The 25,298-nt window shown below is 58.7% G+C and overlaps 1 protein-coding gene across 7 annotated transcripts in view; it reads left to right on the top strand.

Annotated features, from left to right (window-relative positions):
* The first annotated feature begins 204 nt into the window (after positions 1-204).
* Positions 205-25,298, top strand: part of LRRC27 (leucine rich repeat containing 27) — a 35,462-nt gene continuing 10,368 nt past the window's right edge. For 2 of the 7 annotated variants that reach the window (XM_025467699.3, XM_025467702.3), the window contains exons 1-8: positions 214-319; positions 1,996-2,255; positions 4,941-5,071; positions 8,979-9,037; positions 14,414-14,566; positions 17,177-17,549; positions 18,548-18,742; positions 21,334-21,430. In XM_025467699.3, the coding sequence (XP_025323484.3) occupies positions 2,058-2,255; positions 4,941-5,071; positions 8,979-9,037; positions 14,414-14,566; positions 17,177-17,549; positions 18,548-18,742; positions 21,334-21,430 (1,206 nt within the window). In that variant the 5' untranslated portion in view covers positions 214-319; positions 1,996-2,057. Of the gene's footprint in view, positions 320-1,995; positions 2,256-3,665; positions 3,781-4,940; positions 5,072-8,978; positions 9,038-14,413; positions 14,567-17,176; positions 17,550-18,547; positions 18,743-21,333; positions 21,431-25,298 lie in introns of those variants that run through there. The other 5 variants (XM_025467700.3, XM_025467703.3, XM_025467704.3 and 2 more) reach the window with 5 other exon arrangements.

Below are 25,298 nucleotides of genomic sequence, written 5' to 3' on the forward strand. Positions count from 1 at the left end.
GGCTCCGGGACGACGCTGCCCGGGGCGGTGTCCGTGGGACCAGAGATCGGGTCCCTCCGCGCAGCGCGCCTTCCCCGCACGCTCGTCTCTCGGGACCAAGACGCACGTGTCCCCGCGGGCGGCACCGACTGGCCCGGGCCCGGCTGGGACTCCGCGCGCACGCGCTCCTCACTCTCCGTGCGCTCGGCCGGCTTGGCGCCTCCGGGACCCCGTACGCGCGTCTCCATGGCGACCGCGTGGGCCTGGCAGCCGCCATTGTTGGGCTGCACCCCTCTGCGTCCGAGGTGCGCCGGCGTGCTCGCGGAATGGGGCGCCGCGGGTGAGCGGGGTGCGGGGCCGGGAGCGCGGGGGGCGCAGGAGTGAGCGGGGGCGCGGGGTCGGGACGGCGGGGGTGCAGGGGTGAGTGGGGGCGGGGGATCGGGAGGGCGGGGGTGCAGGGGTGAGTGGGGGTGTGGGACCGGGAGGGCAGGGGTACAGCAGTGAGCAGGGGCGCGGGGTCGGGAGGGCGGGGGGCACAGGAGTGAGCCGGGGCGCGGGGTCGGGAGGGCGGGGGTGCAGGGGTGAGCGGGGGCACGGGTCGGAGGGCAGGGGGCGCAGGAGTGAGCAGGAGTGCAGGGCCAGGAGCGCAGAGGGCCGCAGGAGTGAGCAGGGATGCAGGGCTGGGAGGGCGGGGGTGCAAGGGTGAGTGGGGGTGCGGGAGGGGAGGGCAGGGGTGCAGGAGTGAGCAGAGGTGAGGGGCCGGGAGGGGGGGTGCACAGGAGTGAGCAGGGGGGCAGGGGTGCAGGAGTGAGCAGGGGTGCGGGCCGGGAGGGCCGGGGGCGCAGGAGTGAGCGGGGTGCAGGGGGGGGTGCAGGCCACAGGAGTGAGCGAGGGTGAGGTGCGGGACCGGAGGGTGGGAGTGCAGGAGTGAGCAGGGGTGCAGGGCCGGGAGGGTGGGGGGCACAGGTGTGGGCAGGGGTGCAGGAGTGAGCAGGGGTGCAGGGGCGGGAGGGTGGGGGGTGCAGGTGTGGGCAGGGGTGCGGGCTGGGAGGGCGCAGCCCCCCTTTGGGCGGGCAGCAGAAGGAAGGCGGTGGGGGGACACAAGGCGCAGCCTCCACCGGCGAGGGGCCAGCTCCACTAGCTTAGGTCCTGTTGTTCCACTCTGGGTTCTGAGATTTCTCCCCCTGACGGGAGGGGTGTGGGAGGTTGCCGCCCCTCCTGCCCTTCACAGGGTTCACAGGAAGGGACCCAGCGAGAGGGGCCCGCGGGTGTCTCGCGGGTGTCCGGGGGTCACACCTGTGGGTGGTCCTCAGCCCCAGAAGGGGAAGGAAGTGCCCGTGCCCACACCTGGGCCGAGTGGGTTGTGCTGGGGACGCGGTGAGGTCAGGAGCACCCCAGCTGCATGGCTCTTGCTGGATCCACGTTTGGAAGTTACCCAGGCCTGGGCCCCCGGAAGAGCCCTGGGCGAGCGGCGGGTCTTGAACTGCTCTCACGGTGTTAAGTGAAAGCCAGGATTCCGCTTGGGCAGATGCTTCCCAGCGCCCAGCTCGCTGCTCCCCTGCCCCGGTGCCGCGCTCTGAGCCACTTGGCAGAGCCGGCGGGATTCGGGCCGCCAACACTAGTGCCGAGAGCTGCAACCGCAGCGGGAATCGACCGTGCGAACTCAGCCCGTCCACTCACCGGTCACGGAAGGGATATGTTGGTTTACAGACTTTGAAACGATCTGTTTTTATCCCTAGAGTAGCCATGCTTATTTTGCATCATTGTGTTTCCCAGGAGTTAAATCTTGGAACTCCGGGTACAGGGTGAGGAGCATAACATTCAGTCAGAACCTTCTTGGCTTCCAGCGTGCTTCCTTCCTTCCAACTTAAATATTTGTCAAATTTATGATACCGTTTATTAAAAATGATGGTTTTGTAAGCAGGTGACACGGTTGCACACCTGCCACGGAGCTGCCCGGCGCCGCCTGGGAGGATGTGTGCGGCATCTGGCTGTGTCTCCCCTCCCTGTCTCCAGGTGACTCCAGACCAAGGAGGACAGCACAGGCCCCCGGAGCATTGCTTCGTCCTGGCTGACACATGGGAGGAAGCCGGGCTCCCCCGGAGGCGGCGGATCCAGACAGCGGCGCCGGCCACGTTCGGAGCGCGCCCGCGTCCCCCTCCAAAGAGGTTCACGAGGGTGTTAAGGGGCCCATCTTTTCTTCCTCGTCGATTTTAGACTTGAGTCAGAGTGGTCTTCACCATTTAGGAGAGATCTTTAAAATTCCCAACCTTAAAGTAAGTGGGGCATTTCTTAGGGCATTTGTGCCTCTGCCGAGCGGACATAGGAGACAGGTTCTAGAATGACATAGAAGAGGGTTGAGTCGGGGTCTCCAGTGCCGCTCACCACAAAATGAGAAATCCCGCTATGGGGCCCAGCCAGTGGAAATACTTGTGGAGTCAGACCACGATGTCTCTCCTCTATTCTCGGGAAAGTCTTGAGCACCAAAAGCCCGTGGTAGAAACCACTGCCGAAAGCACCGTCATCTCCTATTTAAAACATCCCCTCTAAAAGCCCCCACGCAGCATTGAAACAGGTAAAAACTGTGTCTCACCCCTGCCTTGCTCATGTCACATGCTGCCTTTCCCATGTGCCCAGTGCCTCGCCGCACCCTTGCCATCCTGCAAGTACCGTCTCATTCCCCGGGATTTCTTTTCTTTTTTTTTTTTATTTTAAGATTTTATTTATTCATGAGAGACAGAGAGGCGGAGACCCAGGCAGAGGGAGAAGCAGGCTCCCCGCAGGGAGCCGGGTGTGGGACTCGATCCCGGGACCCCGGGGTCACGCTCTGGGCTGAAGGCGGTGCTAAACTGCACAGCCACCCACGGATCCCCATCCCCTGGGATTTCTAGAATGAGGTCTGCCCCATGTTGACGTGAGCGGGGAAGAGTGCTCACCAGCAGGGGTCCTGCTGCCTAGGACTCACTAATTCCCTTGAACCTCATTGTCTTCACCTGGAACATGAGCACGAGACTATTTTTATGGGCTGTTCCGAGAATTAAGCCGCGTGACGCACAGTGCCCGCTGTGCACAGCCCCGTGCACCGGGCCACACTGCGCCGTTACGGTGCTGGCGGACATTCTGGGCGCTGGCACAAAGCTGCAGCCGCAGATGTTAAGCGGCGCTGCACTCGCTAGAGCCCGCTGCGCTGGTCACATGTTTGCGGCCAGGGCGGCGCTGCTCCTGCTCCTCCGCTGAGCGCCGACGTCTCCGAGTGAACCCCTGGCTCGTCAGGGCTGCCCCGGCCCAGGGCAGACGCTCCCAGCTGTGATCCAGAACTCCCACGGGTCATGGGATTTCTGGGGCCTCTGGGCATCAAGGAAGGAGGAGGAAATTCCAAGTGTTCTTCAGGCTTAATAAAGAAACAGCGAACCTGTTCGCGCCTCTCAGAAAACAGTGACTGCCAGCGTTCTTACCACGGCGGCCAGTCCCGGCGCGAGGTGGCCGCTCAGCGCTGTGCCTTCCAGGGGTGACGGGCGCGTGCAGGCGGGGCAGCAGTCTCCGGAGCCCCCAGCCGCACTTCCAGAGACGTGCCGTCGCGGGGCACGGGAACGCTGTCGTCCCGCCAGACCCAAGAGGAGGGGCCGCCTCGCTGTGTCCTGGAAGAGCCCTTGCAGAGAGCAGTGCCGTGTCCCCTGCCTTTCTAGATTCCGTCTTCTGGCGTCGAGGAGGATCTGGGGTTTCAGAGCTGAGCGCTACAATGGCTTGGCCCGAGGGGGAGCAGGCCCCGGAAGCCTGGAGCCAGAGCGGGCTCACCCCGAGGTGCGCATGCACTGTGCCCACGTAACCACCAGACCGTGTCCCCGAGACTGCCCCCTGCCCGCGGGGTGACCGGCCACTGCATTTTCCATGCGCTTGCAAAGCCCCCGCCGCAACCCGTGAGGGGACTCAGAGGCTGGCATCGGAGGCAGATCTGGGAGTGGGGGCGGCCGGGTCCCCAGTCGGCTGGCTGCTGCTGCTACCTGGCGCTGCTCACTTAGTGCACCAGGCGGGTGGGTCCCGTGGCCCAGGTGACAGGTGGGGACATTGGCGCACACAGAGGTTTGGGCACCTGCTCAAAGTCACACAGCCAATGAGGTTCCCAAATCTAGTAGGTTTGAACCCAGAAAGTCGGGCTCCCCGGCCAGTGCTCTTAACATCTGTGCTGCCCCAGTGGTGGTGGTGTTGGATCCGTGCTCACGCGACCTACAAGTCAAGCAAATACAACATGTAACAGCAGCATTAAGAGAGATTTTTAAAATTACCCATCACTGGGGCCCCCGTGTGACTTAGTCGTGTGAGCGTCGGCCTCGTGATCTCAGTTGCCGGCTTAGGCCCCAGCTTGGACTCCGCCTGGGCATGGAGCCTACTTGAAAGAAATGACCCACGATGGTGCCACACCGTGACTGTGGACTTACACGCACCTTTTTACGCCGCGGGGTGGCCCTCTCCTCCCCCTGCATCTTGGCGCGTGGAGCAGCGGGGTGGGGCCGAGGCCGAAGCGTAGTGCGTGTGTCTCAGTTTCCCTCTTTGCTTGGGATGAGTCCCTGGGACCAGACTTGGCTCGTGCCGCCTGCCCCTGGCCAGTTACCTCGGGCTGCTGTGCGGGCACTAGGGAAGGGGCGGGAACAGCGGGGCCCGGGAAGGGGGACAGGGATTTCACACGTGGGGAGTCGGTTTGGTGTTAAAGCGTGTTTGTAGAGAAAGCTGGTGTGTGCGTGCTGGTGGCTGAGCCGTCAGCCGGGGGTCACTCTCCAGCCCCGGAGCTTTCCTTTCTGCCCCTCGTCTGCGGCTTCAGCTATCCAAGGCCAAGATGTCACGGGTTCTCTTCTCACTTGCTACGCATGAGGGCAAAAGCCTGTGGTTCTGGAAGCGCTTTAGGACGTATCGTGTTTTAAAATGTAGTTAGTTGACGAGACGTTCTCTTTCCTTTTCCCTGGAAGCAATTGCATCTTCAAAGAAATGCCCTCTGCGAGATTCCTAAAGATTTCTTCCAGCTACTGCCAAAGCTCACCTGGCTGGACCTCCGCCATAATAGGATTAAAGCCCTTCCTTCTGGGATTGGGTCTCACAAGTAAGTTGCGTGTTTATATTCTCAGATTTTAAGAAGCCATCCTGTTTTAAGATGTCCGAGTGCCTGCTGCTTAGCTCCAAGTCCTGATTGAGTTTCGGTGTCAGCTTAGAAGTGTTTGATGCTATTTTTAGAGCCAGCTGATCGATGCAGTGAATGAATGTACCAAATGCACGTAACCGTAGTCATAACGTAGGATATTTAATAGCACAAAGGATGCTGGTAGCCACCGTGCCTTTGCTGGGCCAACCATGAGGTTTATGCACATCTGGTTCCAGCTCTGACTGGTACCCTGCAAAGCTGCCAGAAGGGTCGGGAAACCCCAGAGTAAGCAATGCGTGCTATCCTGCCACGTTCCTGCTGCTCTGATCCAGGGATTTCCTAGCACCCCCGCTTCTGGAACGAATGCCCTGCCTCTCTCCCTCCTCCTCACGTGGCCCCGGTCAGCAGCCCACCGTCAGCTGGCCTCCTCGCTCCCTGGGGACCTGCGCACACTCACTGTGAGCTCGGCCTCCTGTCCTGACCTCAACGCCTCCAGCTCCCACACCCTCCCTATGAAAACCTCGTAGACACTGTAGGATCGCCTTTAGTGTCGGTGCCTCCTGGGCGGAGGAGAGCATACACGTAGGCCCCGGGTGTGTGTGCGCCTGGCGGATGCGGGGCCGCAAGGAGGCCAGCGTGCCAGGACGCAGGAGGGAGAGGTGGGCAGGCAATGTTGGCTTTCGTTTTGAAAGAACTTGGGAGTCACGGAGGGTTTGAATGGAGAGGGGTGGAATTCGACTTGGCTTCGAGGTCACTGTGAGGAGGGGCGAGGGCGGTGGCAGGAGGCCGGGACGACGACCCTGCGAGAGGCTGCGGCCTGAGCAAGGCTGACAGAGCAGAGCTGCAGGTGGGCCTGAGAGCCAGCGGGTTCAGGCCGGATCCAGGGCGTGGGAAGCAGACAGGTGTCCAAGGGCGACCCCCGGTTCTCACGTGAGTAATGGTGTCCGCGGAGAGCCACGGCGGCCGCTGTGAAGAGCAGAGTGGGGGTCTGCGTAAGGCCCTTCACTTGTCTCAACTGCACCTCACTGTTTTTCAAAGCAATTTTTGAGAGTATTCTGTCACATGTAGCAGTAAGAGAAGATCTCTGTGAATCATCTGTGCCTCTCAGGCTGCGCAAGGAAGCGGCTAATTTCTGATGATGAGCTGGGGTGTCCAGCAGGGGGGAGTCAGAGCCAGGAGCTGCCTTCCCAGAGCTCCTGGGGTCGTCGGGGTCTGCAGAGCAGATCGCCTGCTGTGAGTTGTGCCACCGGACGCACAGAACCGTGTCCTTGGCACCAACCAGGGCTGCGTGACAGGTGGCTGAGGCTTCCCTGGGCCTGCGTCCACCGTGTCCCCTGCAGCTTGACGGCCTCGTGAGTGTTCTGAGCTTGTGGTTCAGGCCCGGCTGGGAAGGCTTTGTTCTCCCCAAGGCCCCCATCCTTTGTGTTGAGGATAATTTAGTGCTTTCTGTCTATAAATTGTGGCGCTCGCACAGCCGAGAGGGGGGGGTTGCTACTCAAAGGGTAAATAAATAGAACCCGTTCCCCGAACTCGGCTCTGTCCTATAAAGGAAGTCCACAGTCCTCCAGTTTTGGAATCCTTCGATTTTGCAAGTCAAAGCCAGCTGCTTAATACTGTTTAAGATATAATTTTGCATGTGATTTATAGCTCATTATGTCATTAAAATTAGATCAACTTGCCGAAGAGCTGAAACATATTAATCAGAAATGTTAAGTAATTATGGGTTTATTAAAAGCTTTAAACTTTCCAAAAAGCCTCATTAAAGCAATGCAGTATTACTGGTCTCCCCCTCTCGCTGTCTCGGATGTGTGAGCCTGCTAGCAGGGACCCAGAAAATGTGTCCGCGCCTCCCTCCTCGGGCAGCAGCCCCAACGCAGCGGCTGGATCTGTACGTTCAGTGGGAAGTTGTGACGTTACCGGGGGGCGGCTGATGGTGTTAAGGGGTCAACATTCATAAACTTGTTATTCAGTGTGCACGAGAGGATTCAAACATACCATTGCTCGGGTCCACTTTCTGGTGTGTGGTTGCTTCCCGTGGGCTCCGCCCCCCACCTCCGCCCCCCAGGCCAGCAGGGGTCACGCTGACTGGCCGGACCCGACCTGCCGTTGGGGAGTCCAGGGCACCTGCCCACCTGCCGCCTGGGCGCAGAGTGTGTGCATCTTCCAGAGAGCGGCCACCGGCCCACCCTGGCCTGTTGTATCACCCAACGAAAAGGGGCTAAACCAAAAACCAGTAGTTGAAATGATTCACCTTCGTGTACGTCAAGAAAAGTTTAGTTCACAAAGTCCGTTCTTTTAAAACTTCAACTAATAGGGAAAACCCAAGAGAGTAAACAGAAAGAAAATTGTCTAATCTTCAAGTGATCGGTTTTCCTTTGAAGTGGCCAATCCAAAAACCAAACTTAATTTAACTGGAATAATGGAACTCTCGATCCCATGCCTGTGAAATCGTCTTCTTCCTTTCAAATCTTGGGGACCCCAGTCAGTTGTGATGTTGGACTTTAATTTTCTCACCGTCCAAGGTGAAATGAGGCTTGAGACGGTCTCCCTCTCCCCACAGCGTTGATTCCTTTGTGGGATTTGCAGGTGTGCTCGGCTGCTCCTGTCTCTTCCTTCGGGAGAACTAAAGCCGGGGGACGCAGCTTGGACTCCATGCGGCCCCTCGGTCCTCCCGGTGGCTTCCTGGGGCTGCTCCGGGCAGCGAGAGAGGCGACGGCAGTGGGGTGCTTTGCTCCAGGGGTTTGCGAGGCCCTCCCCGCCCGGCAGGCAGCAGTTCCCGCGTGCCCTGGGCTGCGGTGTGGGTGTGCTGGCTGGAGACCGTCCCTGGGGGTGGAGTAGGACAGCGGATTCAACAATTCTCCCAAAGTCTTGGGGAGGCCCAGGGTGATGCAGGTACAGGGGGCAGGGGTGGAAGGTCCCGCTCTGTGCCTGGACGCCCACCCTAAGTTGGAAGCGCGAGCCCCTGGGTCTCCTTATACGAGATTTCAGCTGGTGCTCACTAAAAAGTAAAGGAGAAAAAGAAATGTATTCTTAGTGTATGAGACAGTCTTAAGAATTAAATGTGAAAAATGGAAGAAGCATAAAAAGTAAAAGGGGCAGGATAGAATTTAACGTGAGATGTTCATTTTTCCATATCATCCAATTAGTAAGTTTTTATCGGGCGCCCTGCATCCTATCTCTCCATCTGTCTGTTTTGTGCGAGGTTTTATGGGAGATGTTCTGGGTGTTCGGAGGGAAGGGCTCTGGAGTCAAAGGCTTAGAGAAACGCCCCTTGTACCACGTTTCCTTGAGGCTGCGCAGAGCCCTTCGCTGCCCGTTATCCGCCCAGCGGGGTGGGCGTGCCGTGCAGCAGAAGGCTCCTGAGCATCTGGACCCGGGGAGACGTGTTCACAGAGCGTCTTAGTGTGGGAGCCCTCAGGGCACACTCGGGAAGCCTGGTGCAGGTGAGGACGTCGCGGGACATTGGCGGTCCAAGCACCTGTCCCCGCCGTGGGGCCACGTGGTCCGCAGCAGAGATTCAGCAACGCCCTGAGATCTCGTGCTTGTCCCGACCTGGGAGGGGGCACTACTGGCCCTGGCGGGTGGAGACCAGGGTGCTGCTGAGCACCCCACAGGTGCGAGGCCGCCCCCCCAGCAGAGAGTCGCCCGGCCTCGGAGGTCAGTGCACTGAGGCCTGGCCCTCTGCTGAGACGTGGGGGAGGGTGGGGGGAAGGGGGCCACGTGCCGTCCGTGTGCAGCGAGCGTGTGCACCTGCACTCAAGTCCTCTCCTGAAAGAAGAGGCAAAGGAAGACATTTGATGGTGTCATTTTGGAAGGGTCATTTCCTTTTTTGCTTTTTAAATGATATAATTTTTGTTTTGTTTTTAAGGCATTTGAAAACTTTGCTTTTAGAAAGAAATCCTATCAAGATGTTACCTGTGGAGCTGGGTAAGTGTTATCAAAAGCTGGCTTTAGGGAGGCCTGGGTGGCTCAGCGGCTGAGCCTCTGCCTTTGGCCCAGGGTGTGATCCCAGGATCGAGTCCTGCATCGGGCTCCCTGCATGGAGCCTGCTTCTCCCTCTGCCTGTGTCTCTGCCTCTCTCTGTGTGTGTCTCTCATGAATAAATAAACTCTTTATTAAAAATTTAAAAAAATAAAATAAAAAGCTGGCTTTAAAATGCTGCCTTTTTCGGTGCCCAGAACCTGTAGCGGAAACCTAAGGCAGGTCGTAGGGGGCGAGCTGGCTCGTATCTAGAATCCCTTCTCCTTCGTCCTTCCCGGGCTCTCAGGTCGCAGCTCGCGAGCGCTGTTAGTGCCGTAGTTTGTATTCCACGCAGAAAGTAGGACGGACGGACGGACGGACGGACGCGGAGAAATAATCAAAACGAAGGGCTCTGTCGCCGCGCGCAGTGGCCAGGGCCCCAGGACCGGTGCGGCCTCCCGCGCGCGTGGACGGCCTCACCGCCGCCCTCTCCCTGCAGTGTGTGTCGGCAGGGCCCTGCTTTCGACCTTGGCCTGAGTCGTAGCGGCGTGTGTTGCGGGTGACTCGCAGCTGTGGCTCAGCACCGTGCTCCGGGGCCGTCCACGGGGACGGACAGGTGCGGCGTCCTCATTTTCCTTGGTCTTCCCTGCTGTGCGGAAGCAGGAGACGACCTTCTCGGTTGTGCATCGGATCTGCGCTTTACTATCTGTGATTCTTTGGGTTTGATTTGCTGCTCTTTTTCCAACCAATGGAGTTGGAGGCTCAAGTCACTGGTTTTAGACCTTTCCTTTGTAGTCTGTGCAGTCACGACCGTGTCTTCCCCCAGGCGCTGCCTTGGCTGCTCCCGCGAGCCGCAGCATGCAGCATCTTTGTCATCAGTGAGCTCAGAATATTTTCGGATGTTCACTGTGACCCGTGGGCTCTTTGCGTTTTGCTTGACTTACAGACAACGGGAGACTTCTAATGCTCTTCCTTTTATGGAGTTCTCCTTGAATGCCACGTACGCTGTGAAACTTGTCTGAAACCTGCCCAGGTGTGCTCTGGCCCGGGATGTGTTCTCTCTGGTGTAAACACCCCCCTGTGCGCTGGGGAAACGTGTGTTCTCACGTTGCTACTTGGTGTGCTGTTGCAGGTACCGAGTCCGGTCGGGTGGCTTAGTCACAGCGTTCAGACGACCTCCGTCCTCGCGTTGGTGTCCGTTTATTTCGTCAGCGCCTGGAGGAGTATGTGACAATCTCCCAACTGTGATTGTGCCTTTGTCTGCCTTTCGTTTTACATCTGTCAGCTTTTGCTTTCCGTAGTTGGATACTATGTTACTGGTTGAATACAAATTAGGGATTTTTAAAATGTTTTCGTGTTGTCTTTGTTACTCTGGTGTACGTCGTGGTGCCCCGCTGCGGTTCCCGTGCGCGCGCTCCGACGGCCAGCGACGTGGAGCTGTGTCATACGCTTTCTGGCCGTTCGGTGCGTGCCAGCGCGGCCTCTCCAACCTCCTTCTGCTCACTCTTTGCATGACCTATGTTTTCCCATTCTTTTATTTCCAACCTGTCGTTGCTAGTAGGAAGGATACAGTTAGCTTCACTCTTTTATCCAGTCAGGTAACCCCTGCCTTTTTTACTTATTTATTTTTAAGATTTATTTAAGGCAGAGAGAGAGAGTGTGTGTGCCTGTGTGTGTGTGTCTGTCTGTCTGCACGCGGGGCAGGGGTGGTGGACAGAGGGAGAGGGAGGGAGACCAGCAGACTTCCTACCAAGCAGGGACCCTGAGGCGGGGCTCAATCCCAGGATCCTGGGATCGTGACCTGAGCTAAAATCAAGAATCAGGTGCTTCACTGACTGAGCCAGACAACCTCTGCGTTTTTTTTTTAAAGATTTTATAAAAAAAAAATATTTTATTTATTCAGAGGAGAAAGAGGAGAAGCAGGCTCCATGAAGGGAGCCCGACGTGGGACCCAATCCCGGGCCCCCAGGATCACACCCCAGGCTGTAGGCGGCGCCAAACCGCTGCGCCACCGGGGCCGCCCTACATTTTAAAAAGTATATTTTAAAAAGTCATTTTTCTGGTCTTCAGGGAAGATAGATCGACATCTTCAAGTTTATGAGTCTTTCCTGTCATCTCCAATTGGCTGTGAAAATTGACTAGTAATTTTTTTCAGCGACTGTGTTTCCAGTCTTAGAATTTTCATATTTTAACAGTTTTTACTCTTCTACTGTGTTCTCATTTTTTTTTCATTTGATATAAACCTATCTTTTAAATAATTTTTTGGATTATATCTTAGACCTTGTGATACATTGTAGAGATTCTAGATTCTGTTATATTCTTCTTCAGAGCATTGATTTTTTTTAATAAATAGGTAGTTCAGTTGAGAGGACTAGGACTCCAGACTCTGTGTCCGGCAGTGGGCTCCAGCTGTGGCCATGCTGTTTGCCGCCTGTCCTGTGCGTGGGAGGGTCAGGGTGTGCCGTGGGTGTGTGTGCAGAACGTTGCCCGAGCCGGAGGGCTCCCTCTGCGGCCCCCTTCTCCCTGGAGCCCACGGCTTCACTGCTGAGGTGCTGTGGGGTGGCCCTGCAGTGTGTCCCCCGCGCTGCACGTCGTGACGGCCGCGTGGGGCGGCGTGGCGCTCTCCGGGGCCTTCCCGCAGGCCGAAAGCCATAGGGATACCGCACGGCGTGTCATCCGCCCTCTAGCTTCTGCCTGCCTCCCATTTCTGTCTGCCCGCGGGTGGTTCATTCTGGGCCCATTTTCTGCGAACCGTTATCTGCCGGCGCCTGGCCGGGAGTGGAGCTGCTGCACCCTGGGGGCCAGACTGTCCCCCCACCCCGTGCCTGCCCGGGTAGCAGCCCCCCGGACGCTTCCCTGCACGGCCTCGGCCAGCACCCCCTGCCTCTCGTGCGGTGGTTTCATAGATTTTGCTTTTACATCTTGCTGCAAATCTAGCAGACGCTAAACTGTCGGTATTTATTTATATTTTATTACGTGTTTATCCTTCATTTCTCAAAGTTCCTCGCTTCCATCTGCGATGACTGACGGTCTTGGTCTGAATATCTCTCTTTAGTATTATCATTTAGTCGTTGGGTGATGAATTTTTCAAGTTTGATTTTCTAAAAAGGCATCTTTACTTTTCCATCATTTTTGAAGAATATGTGGCTGAGTAACAGGAACCCAGATTTCAGAGATGTTTTCACTACTTTAAAAATGTCTTTATTGAAAAAAAAAAAAAAAAACGTCTGTATTGTCTTCTGGCTTCTAGCCTCTGTTGAAAAGTCAGCTGTCAGTCTTAATGTTTTTTTTATTTTTAAGTGATGCACCTCTTTGGTCGGGCTGCTTAAAATTCCTCTCTTCATGTTTGATTTTTAGCAGTTTGTCTGCGATGTGCCTGGGGGTGGCTTTCTTTGTATTGACTTTATTTGTATTGACGGAGCTTCTGGAATCTGTTTACTGATAACGTTAATCAGATTTGGCAAATCCCTGGCTATCAACATTATTTCCATAGACCTGGCTTCTTTCTCGCTCTGCTCTCCTCCTCCAGGTACATGGACGTTGGGGTTTTGCTTCTGCCCCATGTGCCTCGAGTACGCGCTTCTCTTCCTGTCCCCTTTTCTCCTTGTCCCGGTTTGTCCCAGTCTGTATTACTTTCTGTTAACTTGTCTTTGAGTTTGCAGGTTCCGTCTCCTGCTGCTCAACTCATTCCTCATTCAGTTGAGTGGTTGTCCGCGGGCCCTGCGATGGTGGGTGCAGCGGGTTGGGGGGCAGGGGGCGTTAAATGACTCATTCAGCTTGTGACTTGCTGCAGGCCAGCTGCGGTGCGCCCCTCCACCTGCATCAGCTGGGAATGTCTTCGTTCCGTCTATATTTCTGCAGGACAGTTTTGGTAGATTCAGGGCACCTGAATCTGAATTTGAATATGCTGTTCCCTGTCCTTTGACCAAAGTCACTCTCCTTGTCCCCTTGTTTCTCTTGCTCTATTTTTTTTTAATTTTATTTATTCATGATAGGCACACAGTGAGAGAGAGAGAGAGAGAGAGGCAGAGACATAGGCAGAGGGAGAAGCAGGCTCCATGCACCAGGAGCCCGACGTGGGATTCGATCCCGGGTCTCCAGGATCGCGCCCTGGGCCAAAGGCAAGCGCCAAACCGCTGCGCCACCCAGGGATCCCCTCTTGCTCTATTTTTAAGATCATTTATGTTTCTTTGTCTTTCAGTGGTTTTGATGTTTCTGAGCGTGATTGCCTTTGGCTTATCTTACTTGGTTGTTGAACGTCCTGGATGCCCCACTGCTGTGTGTCACCACGCTGGGGCGCATTTGCGTGGTGTCCTCACGGAGCGCTCTGCTCACCCCTCTCGTCCTCTGGGGCTCTCGCCGCGTTTCCGCGGGTCAGCGTACGTGCTGCTGTTCCATAGGCCGCTGACGCGGTCCTGATTTCATCGTTCTTCTCTCTCTTCGTTGGATCAGATACTTTTTATTTCCAGTCCACTTGTCTCTTCTGTCATCTTGTATCTGCTCTTGGGTCCCCTTTGGTGGAATTCTCATCCTGGTCTTTGTAATTTCTTTCCTTTCCTTTTTTTTTTTTTTAATTCCATTTATTTATTTGAGAGACAGCAAGAGGGAGAGAGAGACAGAGAAAGTGGGCACGAGCGGAGTGAGCGGCAGAGGCAGAGGGAGAAGCAGACGCCCCGCTGCCAGGGAGCCCGACATGGGACCCCATCCCAGGACCCCGGGATCATGACCTGAGCTCAAGGCAGACGCTTCACCGATGGGGCCCCCCGGGCACGGCCCGGTCTCTAATTTCAACTCTAGAACTGCTATTTGGTTCTTTCTTATAATTTCTGTTTTTGTTGACATTCTCTGCTTATTGAGTCATTTTACTATGTTTTTCCTTAATTATTTAAACATGGTTTTCTTCATTCCTTTGAACATATGTGTGATTGTTGAAGTTTTTGTTGCTTACTGCGACGTCTGAGCCGACTTGAGGACAGTTTCTGGTGACTGCTTGTTTCCTGAGTATGGGTCACAGGTTCCTTTTAGGATTTTTGTCATTGCAAATAGGCATTTTAGATAATATAGCAGGTTTGTATTCTGATTTTTGCCAGAGGGCTGTTAGTGCTGCTTCTATTCATTTTATTTTTATTTATTTACTTTTGTAACTAGCCTGGTCTTAATCTGTGGGATCTGCCTTCCCTGAAGACTTTTTTTTTCCAAGCAAATTGCAGACATCTGTTCTGTTTTCAGACAAAATTTTCAGTAGGGTCTTTTTTTTTCTTTAATGTGCAAAAATAGTATTCTCTCCCTGTTTCATTCCATGGAAGAGTGTGTGAAGTTCTGGGTTCTTCCTCTCCTTCACAGGGAACGTGACCACACTGAAAGCCCTGAACCTGAGACACTGCCCTCTGGAGTTCCCTGCTCCACTCGTTGTGCAGAAGGGACTGGGCGCTATCCTGGCCTTCCTGCAGACCTATGCCGCCCAGCACTCTGCGCCCCAGGATTTAACTTCTCCAGGTTTGTGGGACAATTACTACAGCACTCTGCATTAGAACTGAAGTTAGTGCTTGTTAAAACCAGGACCTGGGGAGGCTGTCTCCTTACTGATGTCACAGGAATGCACAGGGGCCCCGCGTGTCCTCTGCTGGACTCACACCGTGTTCTGGTGTCCGTGCCCACGTGTCAGAGCTGTCTTTCTTGTTTCTGTGTTCTTGGGTTTGCATTCTCAGGGCCCATTATAGAGCCTGTCTAGGGTGGATTTTGGTAAAAACTCTGTGGGATAAATCAGATAAAACTGTCCTCACCACCAAGCCACCTTCAGGCACAGCAAGCACAGCAGAAGGCCCTTACTCCTGGGGAAGGAGCAGTGGCTTCGGCACTTTTTTGGTGGGTGCTCACTAAACATTTGATCCCAAGTTTTCTTTTCTTTTTTTTTTTTTTTTAATTTTTTTTAAATTTATTTATTTATGATAGTCACAGAGAGAGAGAGAGAGGCAGAGACACAGGCAGAGGGAGAAGCAGGCTCCAGGCACTGGGAGCCCGATGTGGAATTTGATCCCGGGTCTCCAGGATCGCGCCCTGGGCCAAAGGCAGGCGCCAAACCACTGCGCCACCCAGGGATCCCTGATCCCAAGTTTTCAACATATGGGCCAGCCAGCCAGGTGTTCTCACATGCTCATGATAGAATCTAATCGTGAATGAGCACCATAGCTACACTTAGACAAAGTAGAGATAAAAGAATTGTAATTAGGGAATCCCTGGATGGTGCAGCAGTTTAGCGCCTGCCTTTGGCCCAGGGCGCAATCCTGGAGACCTGGGATCGAATCCCACGTCGGGCTCCCGGTGCACGGACCCTGCTTCTCCCTCTGCCTATGTCTCTGCCTCTCTCTCTCTCTGTGACTATCATAAATAAATAAAAATTAAAAAAAAAAAGAATTGTAATTGCTCACAAAAATTAAATAGTCTGGAAATTTACTTCAACATATCTAAATTTTTACTACTTAAAATATAATTTCTAGAATTGAGGAAATGCATATATTTGAAACAGCCACGATAGTTATCTATGTGATATTATCAAAGTGTGTAAATAATTAAATCCATCTGAGTAAATGTAAGGGACATCGAAAGTGGTTAGGAAGTGCTGCTGTGCCTAAATCATCTTTATCCTAAATCCAAACAAATGACCCCAGCTGCATAATTTTAAACGTTGGTTGTAATTGCAAAGTGTCTTAGTTTGTGTTTTGCGGAAGCAGCTCCTAAGTCAGGAGTCAAGGGCCAGGGGTTGATTGGGGAGGTGACCCCAGGGGGCAGCGTGGAGGCTGAGTGGAGGGAGATAGGGAGGAGGAGGGAGCCATCACGGGTGAGGAATCAGGCAGGGGTGCCCTGGACGCCAGCGTGGGCCTGCTGGGTGCTGCGTGAAGCAGGTGAAGCCCCACCAGGCCTCAGTGGTCACACTGAGCCTCTCAGGTGTTAATTACCACATGGACCAGGTCAGGACCTGGGTGTCACAAGGTCCCCATGTGCACGTTGACATTTGTGAAGGGCTACCTGAACACAGGCCCCGCGGTCACACTGCAGCGCAGCGAGGGAGTGGGCATGCGTGCTCCAGCAGCAGCCATGCTTGGAATGGACGGCTTCTCCTGGGCTGGACACACGGTTCTCCAGCCCAGCAGGCTGGCCTTCACGTGCCAGAGAAAACGCCCAGGCACAGACACGCAGCTGCCCGTAGAAGAGGCCAGCTCGCGCTGGAACGGTGAAGGTGAAGGCCAAGGGCGTGTGGCAGCGCCAGCATCAGCTCCAAGCATCTGTTTTGTCTGCTGCCAACCTGTTACTGCAAGTCGTGAATTTCCTTGTTTCCCAAAGAATATAGTAGCTTTATCTCTTAAGTGCGGATCAGAATCCAGGGCCATCACTCGGAGGATGCCAACGTGCAGAGTGTCTCTATTTCAAGTTTGAACCTACAGCCAAAAAGGAGTCTATGTCGGCATGACCTGTGACCTAATTCTGCCCTGGGGGTGCTGCAGGAGGTGGGGTGGCTCGTGCAGGGTCAGTCTGCCGAGGGGACATTTGAGCCTAGTCCTAAAGGCAAGAACGTTTCTGGCCCATTTTCTTTCAGGTAATTTACCCAGATATACAAATGTTTAAAGTCCACAAAAGTATTGCCAAACAAAAACAGTAGGGATATGGGCTAAAAATTGATCAGAAATAAAGATATTAAAAGATCTAGGATAAGGAGGAAACAGAAAAGTATTTTTATTTGCATAGATTTATATGGAGTGTGAGGGCCGCAGGGCAGAGGGAGACGGTCCCCCCCAGGCCCTCTCTGCAGAGGGAGACTGTCCCCCCTCCCAGGCCCTCTCTGCAGAGGGAAACTGTCCCCCCCCAGGCCCTCTCTGCAGACGAAGACTGTCCTCCCCCCCCCCCCCCTGCAGAGGAAGACTGTCCCCTCCCTCCCCAGGCCCATTCTGCAGAGGAAGACTGTCCCCTCCCCCCCAGGCCCTCTCTGCAGAGGGAGACTGTCCCCCCACCCCCACCCTCTCTGCCAGGGGTGCTGGTCACTGGGTGTGTTTGATTCTAGGGAGCCGGTGTTGGAGGAGAGTCAACTAAAATGCCGTTTTATCCTACCAGTGATTTCACCAGTTCCAACGATGAACCTAAGTCTGCTGCCACAGCCCTTGTCGGATTTATCCCAAGAAGGTGTGCCTGACAAAGACATCATTAACTCTCAGGATCAAGAGGGGATGTTAAAAGAAAAGGCAGACTTTTTCCCACGCATTGAAAAGCTAGACCTGAGTGAGCTCAGAAATTCCACCGATTCCCCAGAAGACTGGCCGAGTGAGGAAGAGATCAAGCGCTTTTGGAAGTTGAGGCAGGAGATCGTTGAGAACGATCCAGCAGTAGTGCTTGAAAACCAGCTCTTACCAGTGGAATTACCTCCACATCTCAAGGCAGCATTAAACGCAAAGGAGAAAGAACATTCCAACCCAAGACATGTTTCCAGGTAGAACTTAGAAGCCATGTGTATTTTCTTGATCCTTCCGAGGTTGTGATGTTACTTTGCAGATGTCAGGTCTTTCCAGATGTCAGGAGGGCCCTTGCCAGCATTTACTGTGCAACGTGTGCTAAGCGTGGCTTCGGATTGTTACCCAGAGCGGGGACCCCCCGGAGGGGATCACATAAGAGAAAGCCCCCGAGTGTGTGTGTTAGGTGCATGTATGGTGTCACGCATGTGTGGTGTGCACACCCGTGTGTGGGTATAAGTGCAAAGAAGAGATTTCCTGGTGAATATAGGTCAGACATTCACAAGGGGGGCCATGCCATTCCAGGGGGACAGAAATTGGCTCCTGGGGTGCATGGAATCCTCGTGGTTGCTCGGTTCATGGCGCCGCTCTGTGGACACCAGGGACACGTGTCCAGCGTGTCTGAGGGGGTCCAGCTTCGTGGAGGGACAGCTTGGAAGAGTCGGTCTGAGAGGCCAGGGCCAGGCCGCACTGAAAAGGAGATGGGAAACTTGCATTTATTGCATGACAGGTGTTCAGGAGTTTCTTTCACCTGTTCTGAGGCTTGAAAATTCTTGAAATTAAAAAAAAAAAAATGTAAAGTACCGTTGAACGATGATAAGGGTCAACGGAAGTACTAGAAGCACACAGTGCAGGTGTCCACCGTGGTGCAGCAGTGACCTCAGCCAGGCCTGTCCCACACTGGCCATGCAGAGCCCTCTCCCTCCCCATCCTCCCTCCCCCCTCCCCCCTTCCCCCTCCCCCCTCCTCCCTCCCCGTGTCTCAAGATCGAGGCTGGGTGCTTGCCCCGGTGAGTTAGGGCCAGCCTGTCCCTGGCACTGCAGTCCCATCGGTGTTTCAGACTCAGGGCCGCCCGTAGCCTCCACAGGCAGGAGCCCCGGGTGCAGGGCGCTGGGAACGCACAGGTCTCGGGCTTCCGTGGGTGTCCACCATCTGCCCCGTTGGCTCCGCTTGTACGAGCTGCGTGTTTGTGTTCTAGCGAGTGCTATCCGAGGGGGAGTGTCCATCGCAGGGGCCGTGATGGTAGAAGGAAGGTGCCCTCCCTCCGGAGCATCCTGCCTGCCCTGGCACCGTCGCAGCGAGCAGCGCTTCCCCCCAGGAGGCCCCCCGAGAGCAGGGCCGGGGCCCTCCAGGAGCGCCGGGAGAAGCAGGCCATGATGGAGCAGCGGAGGAGGTGAGCGCTCCCCTGCCCTGCCGGAACTCGGAGGGCCGGGCCTGCTGCTGTGACATTTCTGGGGAAGGGGCTGTTTTTGTTTCACTTGGAAGCTAACCAGCTGCTCTTGGTCCGGCCTCTTCTCAGGCCGTGTGGGCGCAGGCCTCGGCCGTCGTTCGTTGTTCCGGGTCCGCTCCACTCCACCTGCCTTCTTTCTTGACTTTCCTCTGACTCCTTGTCCTTCTTCTCCACCGCCTCTTCCCCCCCAGTCACCTGGCTCACAAGTCCTTTCTAAGGAAAGTTACGTGCTACCGGCGTGTGCGCAGTGGGCTCCTGGCCCGCCTGGTTGGCTGCGCTGCTGACCCCACAGGGGCCTGGCTGGGGCCTGTCCTGCAGCTCCCTGCCCACCTGTCTCTGCCGGGCCCCGGGCCCCAGGAGGCCATCCAGCGTGGACCGCAGCCCCGGCACCCCAGGGCCCCTCACCTTCTGGCTGGGTTTACCGGCAGGGAGACGGAGGGCAGGCCCTTTATCACCCCCCAATCCCCCCTGTGAGTCCGCCCGGGGCCCTCCTCCCGGGACTTGGGGCAGCTGCAGCCCCTGTTCCAGCCCAGGGTTCCTGCTCTGTCCCTGGGGCCGTGTGCTGTTCCCCTTGTGAATAAACCCTCCTCGATCCTGAGATGATCCCACGTGAGGCCCCGGTGGGGACAGCCTGCTCCAAGCACAGCGTGGCAGTGGTACGCCTGCACCGTCCCCGCTCCACACGGGCCATCTCCTGGGGTCCGATCCCTTCTGTGAATGGAGGGAGAGGTCAGGCCCTCAGAACTGCCAGGGCTCACGACGGGCTGTCATCCTGATGGCGGGGGTGCCTCCGCGTGTGGCTGACACCTGGGGGTGTGGCCTGGGCCGCACCTGGAGTCCCGGCCGTCACAGCAGGGCCGTGCGGGTCACTGGCCACAGGTGCTGGGCGGCCACCCGGCCTGAGCTCAGGCCATCCCCCAAGTGCCCCCAGAGTCCCTCAGCTGGAGTCCAGGCTGCAGGGCAGAGAGGTCCTCCTGCTGCTTCAGCGCCGGGTCCAGGTGTGCGCCCAGCACAAGCGGCTTTGCAGGGCGGGTCTGCACATCCGGGCGCACCCCAGGCTGAGCGAGTAGAGCCCCCAGGAACACATGTCCTGGCTTGACCCTGATGGCTGGGGGCGCCCGCCATCGCCTCCCACTGTGCCGCTTCCTTTCCTGGCTGCCCGTGGGTCCCCTCCGCCCTCACGTCTACCCCTTTCTTGGCGGCATTACGTGACAGCGGCCGCCCCAGCCTCTGCCCTGCTGGACCCCGCAGTAAGCGTCTGCACTGCGTGAGTGTGAGTCCCGCTCACTGTGCACCCCTACCCCGGCCCAGGCCGCCACCGGGACGGTCACAGGGAGCTGGCCCGCGGGTAGCTCTGGCCACTGGGGGACGTAGCAGGTGTAAGTGTGCTTCCCGTACGTGGCAAGGTCGGGCTCCGGTGGAGCTCAGGGTGCTGCGCACCTGCGTGGAAGGAAGCCCTTGGGTACCGAGGGCCGATGGATGCTCGCGGTTTCTCCGCCGTGGGCCTGAGGTGATGCTCGCAGGCCTCCTTGGTGACAGTGTCGAGTCCTGCCCTGTGGCTTGGGCTCTCACACAGCCTGCGGACCCCGTCGTGCCACCTGGTTCTCTGCACAGGCAGCTCCTCACGGAGTGGGTCCTTCCCTCCCGTTTCACCAAGAGGTAGTGGATGCGCAGATGGAGCCCCGTGTCCGGGGCCACGGTGACAGGTGCAGTCGTAGAAAGTCCCTAGATTTGGAGCGTTGGGTGGAGAACAGAGAGCCTGGCTCAGCTGAGGGGTAGGAGCCCCTGAGGAGGGCACAGGGAGCAGCCTTGGGGGTGCTGGGAGGAGACCCTCCAAGCTCCAGGGTGTGAGGTGGGTGAAGCCCGGGGCTAGCGAGGACTTGTGGGACCCCATCCCACCCCCAGAGCTGCAGCCACAGCCCAGTCGGGATGGTTTTCACCTTCAGCTCAGAAATTGTGCAAGTGTGTGCTACTGCAGCCCTCCTGCGCTGCGGGCAGCGAGTCCAGTGGGCAACATTGCAGGGAGGTCACCGTGCACGGGGGGTGGGCAGGTCACAGCAAGGGGCAGGGGGGCAGGGAGGTCACAGTGCAGGTGTGTGTGGGGGGAGGTCAGCACAGGGCGGCAGGGAGGTCACAGCACAGGGGCAGGGGGTAGGGAGGTCCCAACGCAGGGGCAGGCCGTGCCAGCAGCATGGTGCTCCCCGCCGAGGGGATGGGCCGGGAGAGGCTCAGTCTCAGAAGTGGAACTGGGGCATCCAGCAGGACACTGACCTGTCGGTGGTGCCCTCACGTCCCGGGCGCCTGTGAGGGCCTTGACGCCTGAGCTGGGACCAGAGCCGGCCGTCTTCTCCGGGGCAGCGTCCTGGTGTCCCCACCGGTGGGGGCTGGGGGTCCTGCTTGTCCCCTCGTGCGAAGCCTCGGGACGGGGGCAGAGCAGCACCTCCCTCGGGGCGGGGGTGGGGTGGGGTGGGGGGGAGGGGCTTGGAGCTCAGCCGGCCCCCCTGCTGTGCCGCTCACCCGCGTGTCCTCCCCAGAGATGAGCGAGTGCTGCGCGAGTGGAGGGAGCGCGCCCGGACCAGGAGGATGGCGGAGGACGCACCCAGCAAGCCCCTGCCTCCGTGGCGGAGTCGGGTACGAGGGCAGGGGTAGGAGGGGTCCCGTCCAGCCCACCAAGCCCAAGGGGGTCGGCCAGCAGCCTCCCTGTGGCCAGGCTGCCGCCGCCCGCCAGCCCTCTGACCAGCCTGTGTCCTTCCCGTGCAAGGAGTCGGGTCGGGGGGCGGCTGCGGGGAGGCTGAGCACCCCCACCCTGAGGCTGAGGCGCCCCGTGGTGTCTCTCTGGGCCTCCCTGCCACGGACAGTCTCAGCCTGGGGCCCGGGTGGCGGGCTGTGCCCCGGTCCCCGAGGTGCCCACCCGCCAGCTCCCAGGTCGTGGGGGCACAGTCCCGGGCTGTGCTCTTGCCCCCCGCGGGAGGTCACTGTGGCGTCATCCACGTCGCCCCCGCCCCCCCACCCTGGCCAGCTGCTGCTCCTGCGCAGACCGTCGCCCGTGGGAGGGTGGCCGGGTGCACAGGCCGTTAGGTCAGCCTCCCATCCCAGCCCTGCGTGCCCCCCCCGCCCCGTGCGGATGAGTTGTGTCGTCCCGCAGTTTTCCATCGGGCCGAGGTCGCGCGTCCGGGGCAGCACAGCACGGGCAGGATGTGCTTCGTTGCCGTAGGCGTACCTGGGTTGTGGGGTCCGTACCTGGGTCCCTGTTTGCACAGCGGCTTCCCCTTAGCGCTGCTCTGTTTCTGGGGGACACGGGCGTGCGGGGGCCTTCCTGCGCACCTCTGCCCGCTGCCCACACCCGGGAGGCCCCGGGGCTGCCGCGCGTGGGCCCGCCGCGCCTCCCCATCAGGATCCCTGGGCCCAGTCCTCCTGCTCCCTCATGGTGTCCACGATGCCTTTGTCCCTTTAAACAAAGCAACGGTTTCTCACCTGAAAAAAGACAGTGGAGTGTTTTTTGTCTGCGTGGGGGTCGTGGGAGTCACCCACACCGCGGCAGCCCGTGTGCTGGTCCTGGACCCGCTCCCTCGTCCCGTCACCTGTGCTCCTCTTGGAGGAGACCTTTGTCAGGAGATGGGAAAAATGTTGCTTCTCGAGCACGTTCCGACCCGCACACCCCGGTCGTCTGCGAGCTGCTCGGGGGCCTTTGCGCTTACGGCGACTCTGGGGTCACGTTCCCGCCTGCACCTCATGCCCTGGCTCGGCGCAGGCTGCCCCTGCCCCTGCCCCGCACGTGTGCCTGCGCGTGTCGTAGGCCCCGTGCTCTGTGCTCCGCGTCTTCATGGCACGGGCCCTGTCCCCTCCGTCACCGCCCCCGCCTGACATACGTAAACGTTCAAAACCCACGGGTCGTCACTTCGGGAGCAAGACTCGCGCGGGAGGACGGCCTTCCGGATGCCGTCCGCTCACTGTAGCAAGAGCTGGGAAACAGCTTCGATGCCAGGGGGTGGGGTGGCTGTGCTGGATCGGATCCCAGGCCCGGGTGACCCCTGCGGCCACGGGATCCTCCGACCGAGGCCAAGAAGTTACAGGTTCCCACAGCCCCGTCGAGGCAGCGCCCGAGGCTCCGCCGGCCCGTGAGAGGACGCCCGGGCCTCACCACAGACACGTCTGTCCCCACGGAGCTGTGGAGCCCGCGGGCCGGGGGGCGGTGGGCGTGTCTTGTCCGTACCAGCCCGCGGAGCACACGGTTTCTGTGGACAGGCGACTCCGGGTGGGGCCCCAGGTAGCCTCGCCGTGTGGCTGGTGCCCGCCAGGGTGTGCAGCCCCCGCCGCACCTGCGTGGCCTTCCCGCCGCTGGTCCTGAGTGACGGCCCCTAACGGGTGGGGCGGGAGCAGGTGTGTCTGAGTTCCGCGAGCCACTCGAGCGAGCCGCTGACCCCGCGGGGTAGTGGGAGCCCTGGTTGGTGGCCGGTCAGCCAGCGGGGTGGGGCACAGCCCGGCCTGTGCTGGCGTCCAAACGGGGGTGGTCGTCCGGGATGGAGCCCCCCCCGGGGCCCTGGGCCAGCCCCCGAGGCCCCGCCTGGAGTTACGCTGTCGGCCGCCGGCTGGAGAGCTGCCGCCCGTGGGGACGCCTGCCGCAGGCCCAGGCCTCGGTCCCGCAGACCGTCCGCCCACGCCCCCTCCACAGTGAGAGCAAACCCCCGTGTCCCATTACTTCCCGGCAGATACTGTGTGTCCTTCGAGGGCGGGCACTCAGCGTGACCACGGGACAGCCGGTCCACGGCCAGCTCCGGGGTGCACACGCCCGCCCAGGCCTCGCTGCTCCCCGCGCGCCCCGGGCCTGCCACTCCACATGTGCCCGCCGTCCCGCCCCAGCCCTGCCCGAGCTTCCCAGCTCCGCTGCGGATGGGCCTCCGCCAGCTGCCTCCTCGGGGGCCCCCGGGCCGCCTCCCTGTACCAGCTCCCCTGCAGCCATCCCAGCCTGGGGTCGAGGCCGGGCAGCGTCACCCTCCGAGCTGTCCCCCGGTGCCGTCCAGCTCCTGGAGGGACATGTGCTCCGTGCCCCCCCCCCAGCCCTCTCCCCAGAGCCCCGACCACCTCGCTGTCAGGCCCAGTGAGAAGCTGTTCCTGTTCTTACTGGGTGAGGTGTCCCCAGGGCTGGCTCTGTCCCTGGCAGCCGGGCCTCATGGACTCTCCAGGGCCCAGTCACTAGCAGCCCTCTGACCGTGTCCTCACGCTCACGCTGCTCGGCTCACGGGTGCCGGCCTCCCTGTCTGCAGCTCCCCTCACCCCGACTGCCCTCCAGTGCCCCCCCGGCCTCCTCGTCATCCCACCTAGAGCCTCTTCTCTGCCACAGGGCCTTTGCACAGGCAGCCCTCTGCTCTTGCCTACTGGGCTCCCGCTCTTCTGTGAGTCCTCAGAGCAGCTGCAGCAGCTCTGGAGGGTTCCCTTGCCCCTAGGCTTGCACAGGCTCGTCACTCCCAACCCCCTGCTGGTCAGGAATGTGGTGTCACCCACAGGCCCCTGCACAACCAGCCTCTGGCTCCTCGGGCTGGACGTATGGGACTCATGGCCGTCTGTGCCAGGTGATGCCTGCTGTCCGTCTGTGCAATTCCCCTGCAGCCTGCGCTGGGTGCTGATTGGGACGGACCCAGCAAGGGGCCCTCGGCGGGCTCAGGGCTGCGGGGAGGGTGCCCGAGTCAGGCTGGACCCTGTTCCTCTGTCCAGGACCCAAGCGCGCAAACCGCTCAGCAGAGCCCCCCGCCCTGTCCACACGAGGTCCAGGGTGCACCTCCCTTCTGCTGGCTGCCGGGACCCCCTCCCAGCCTCTCCCTGCACTACGCACCCGGCCCGGAGACCCCTCGCCCCCTGGGTGGTGGCAGGCTCCCGGCAGGCCGCTGTGCTCCGCCCATTCTCAGGCTTGGACTGAGGCGCCGTCGTAGTCGTGGAGGCCGTTGGCTGCTGCGCGGCGTGCTTCCTGTCCGTGAGCCTGTGGGACGGCACTCGTCCCCACTGTCAGCACCCGGCCCCACGTCACCCAGCACATTCCCTGCGGTGCGGTCCCCCACCCCCTCCCCCAGGCCTCTCCCACCCCCACCCCCACCCCAGACTCAGGCTCTGTCACCACCCCGTGCCCCCGTCTCTGGGAAGGCGACCCTGCGGGAACCTCGTGCGGGTGGCATCACGCAGCGCACGTCCTTCCATGTCTGGCTTCTCTCCCTCGGCCTCGTGCCCTTGGGGTGCAGCCGCACCTCTTCTCCCAGCTGAGAGACACTCTGTGTGGCCGGAGCTGGCATGCTCCTCCGTCTGTCCGTCCATGCGGGACACGCAGGTCCCCACCCCTTCTGGGCTCCTGGGACCGTGTGGGGCAGCCCTGGAGCTAACTTCTCTGTGTACGTGGTCAATTCCGGTTGGAGACCCGACTTCTGTGAGTCTGCAGGAAGGTTATCCCGTCCTGTGTGATTGGTGAACTGCGTGGAGATGCTGTACGTAATCACCGTTGGGGACACTTAGG

This window comes from Canis lupus, chromosome 28, assembly GCF_003254725.2.
Source record: "Canis lupus dingo isolate Sandy chromosome 28, ASM325472v2, whole genome shotgun sequence".
In the NCBI taxonomy this organism is placed as follows: domain Eukaryota; kingdom Metazoa; phylum Chordata; class Mammalia; order Carnivora; family Canidae; genus Canis; species Canis lupus.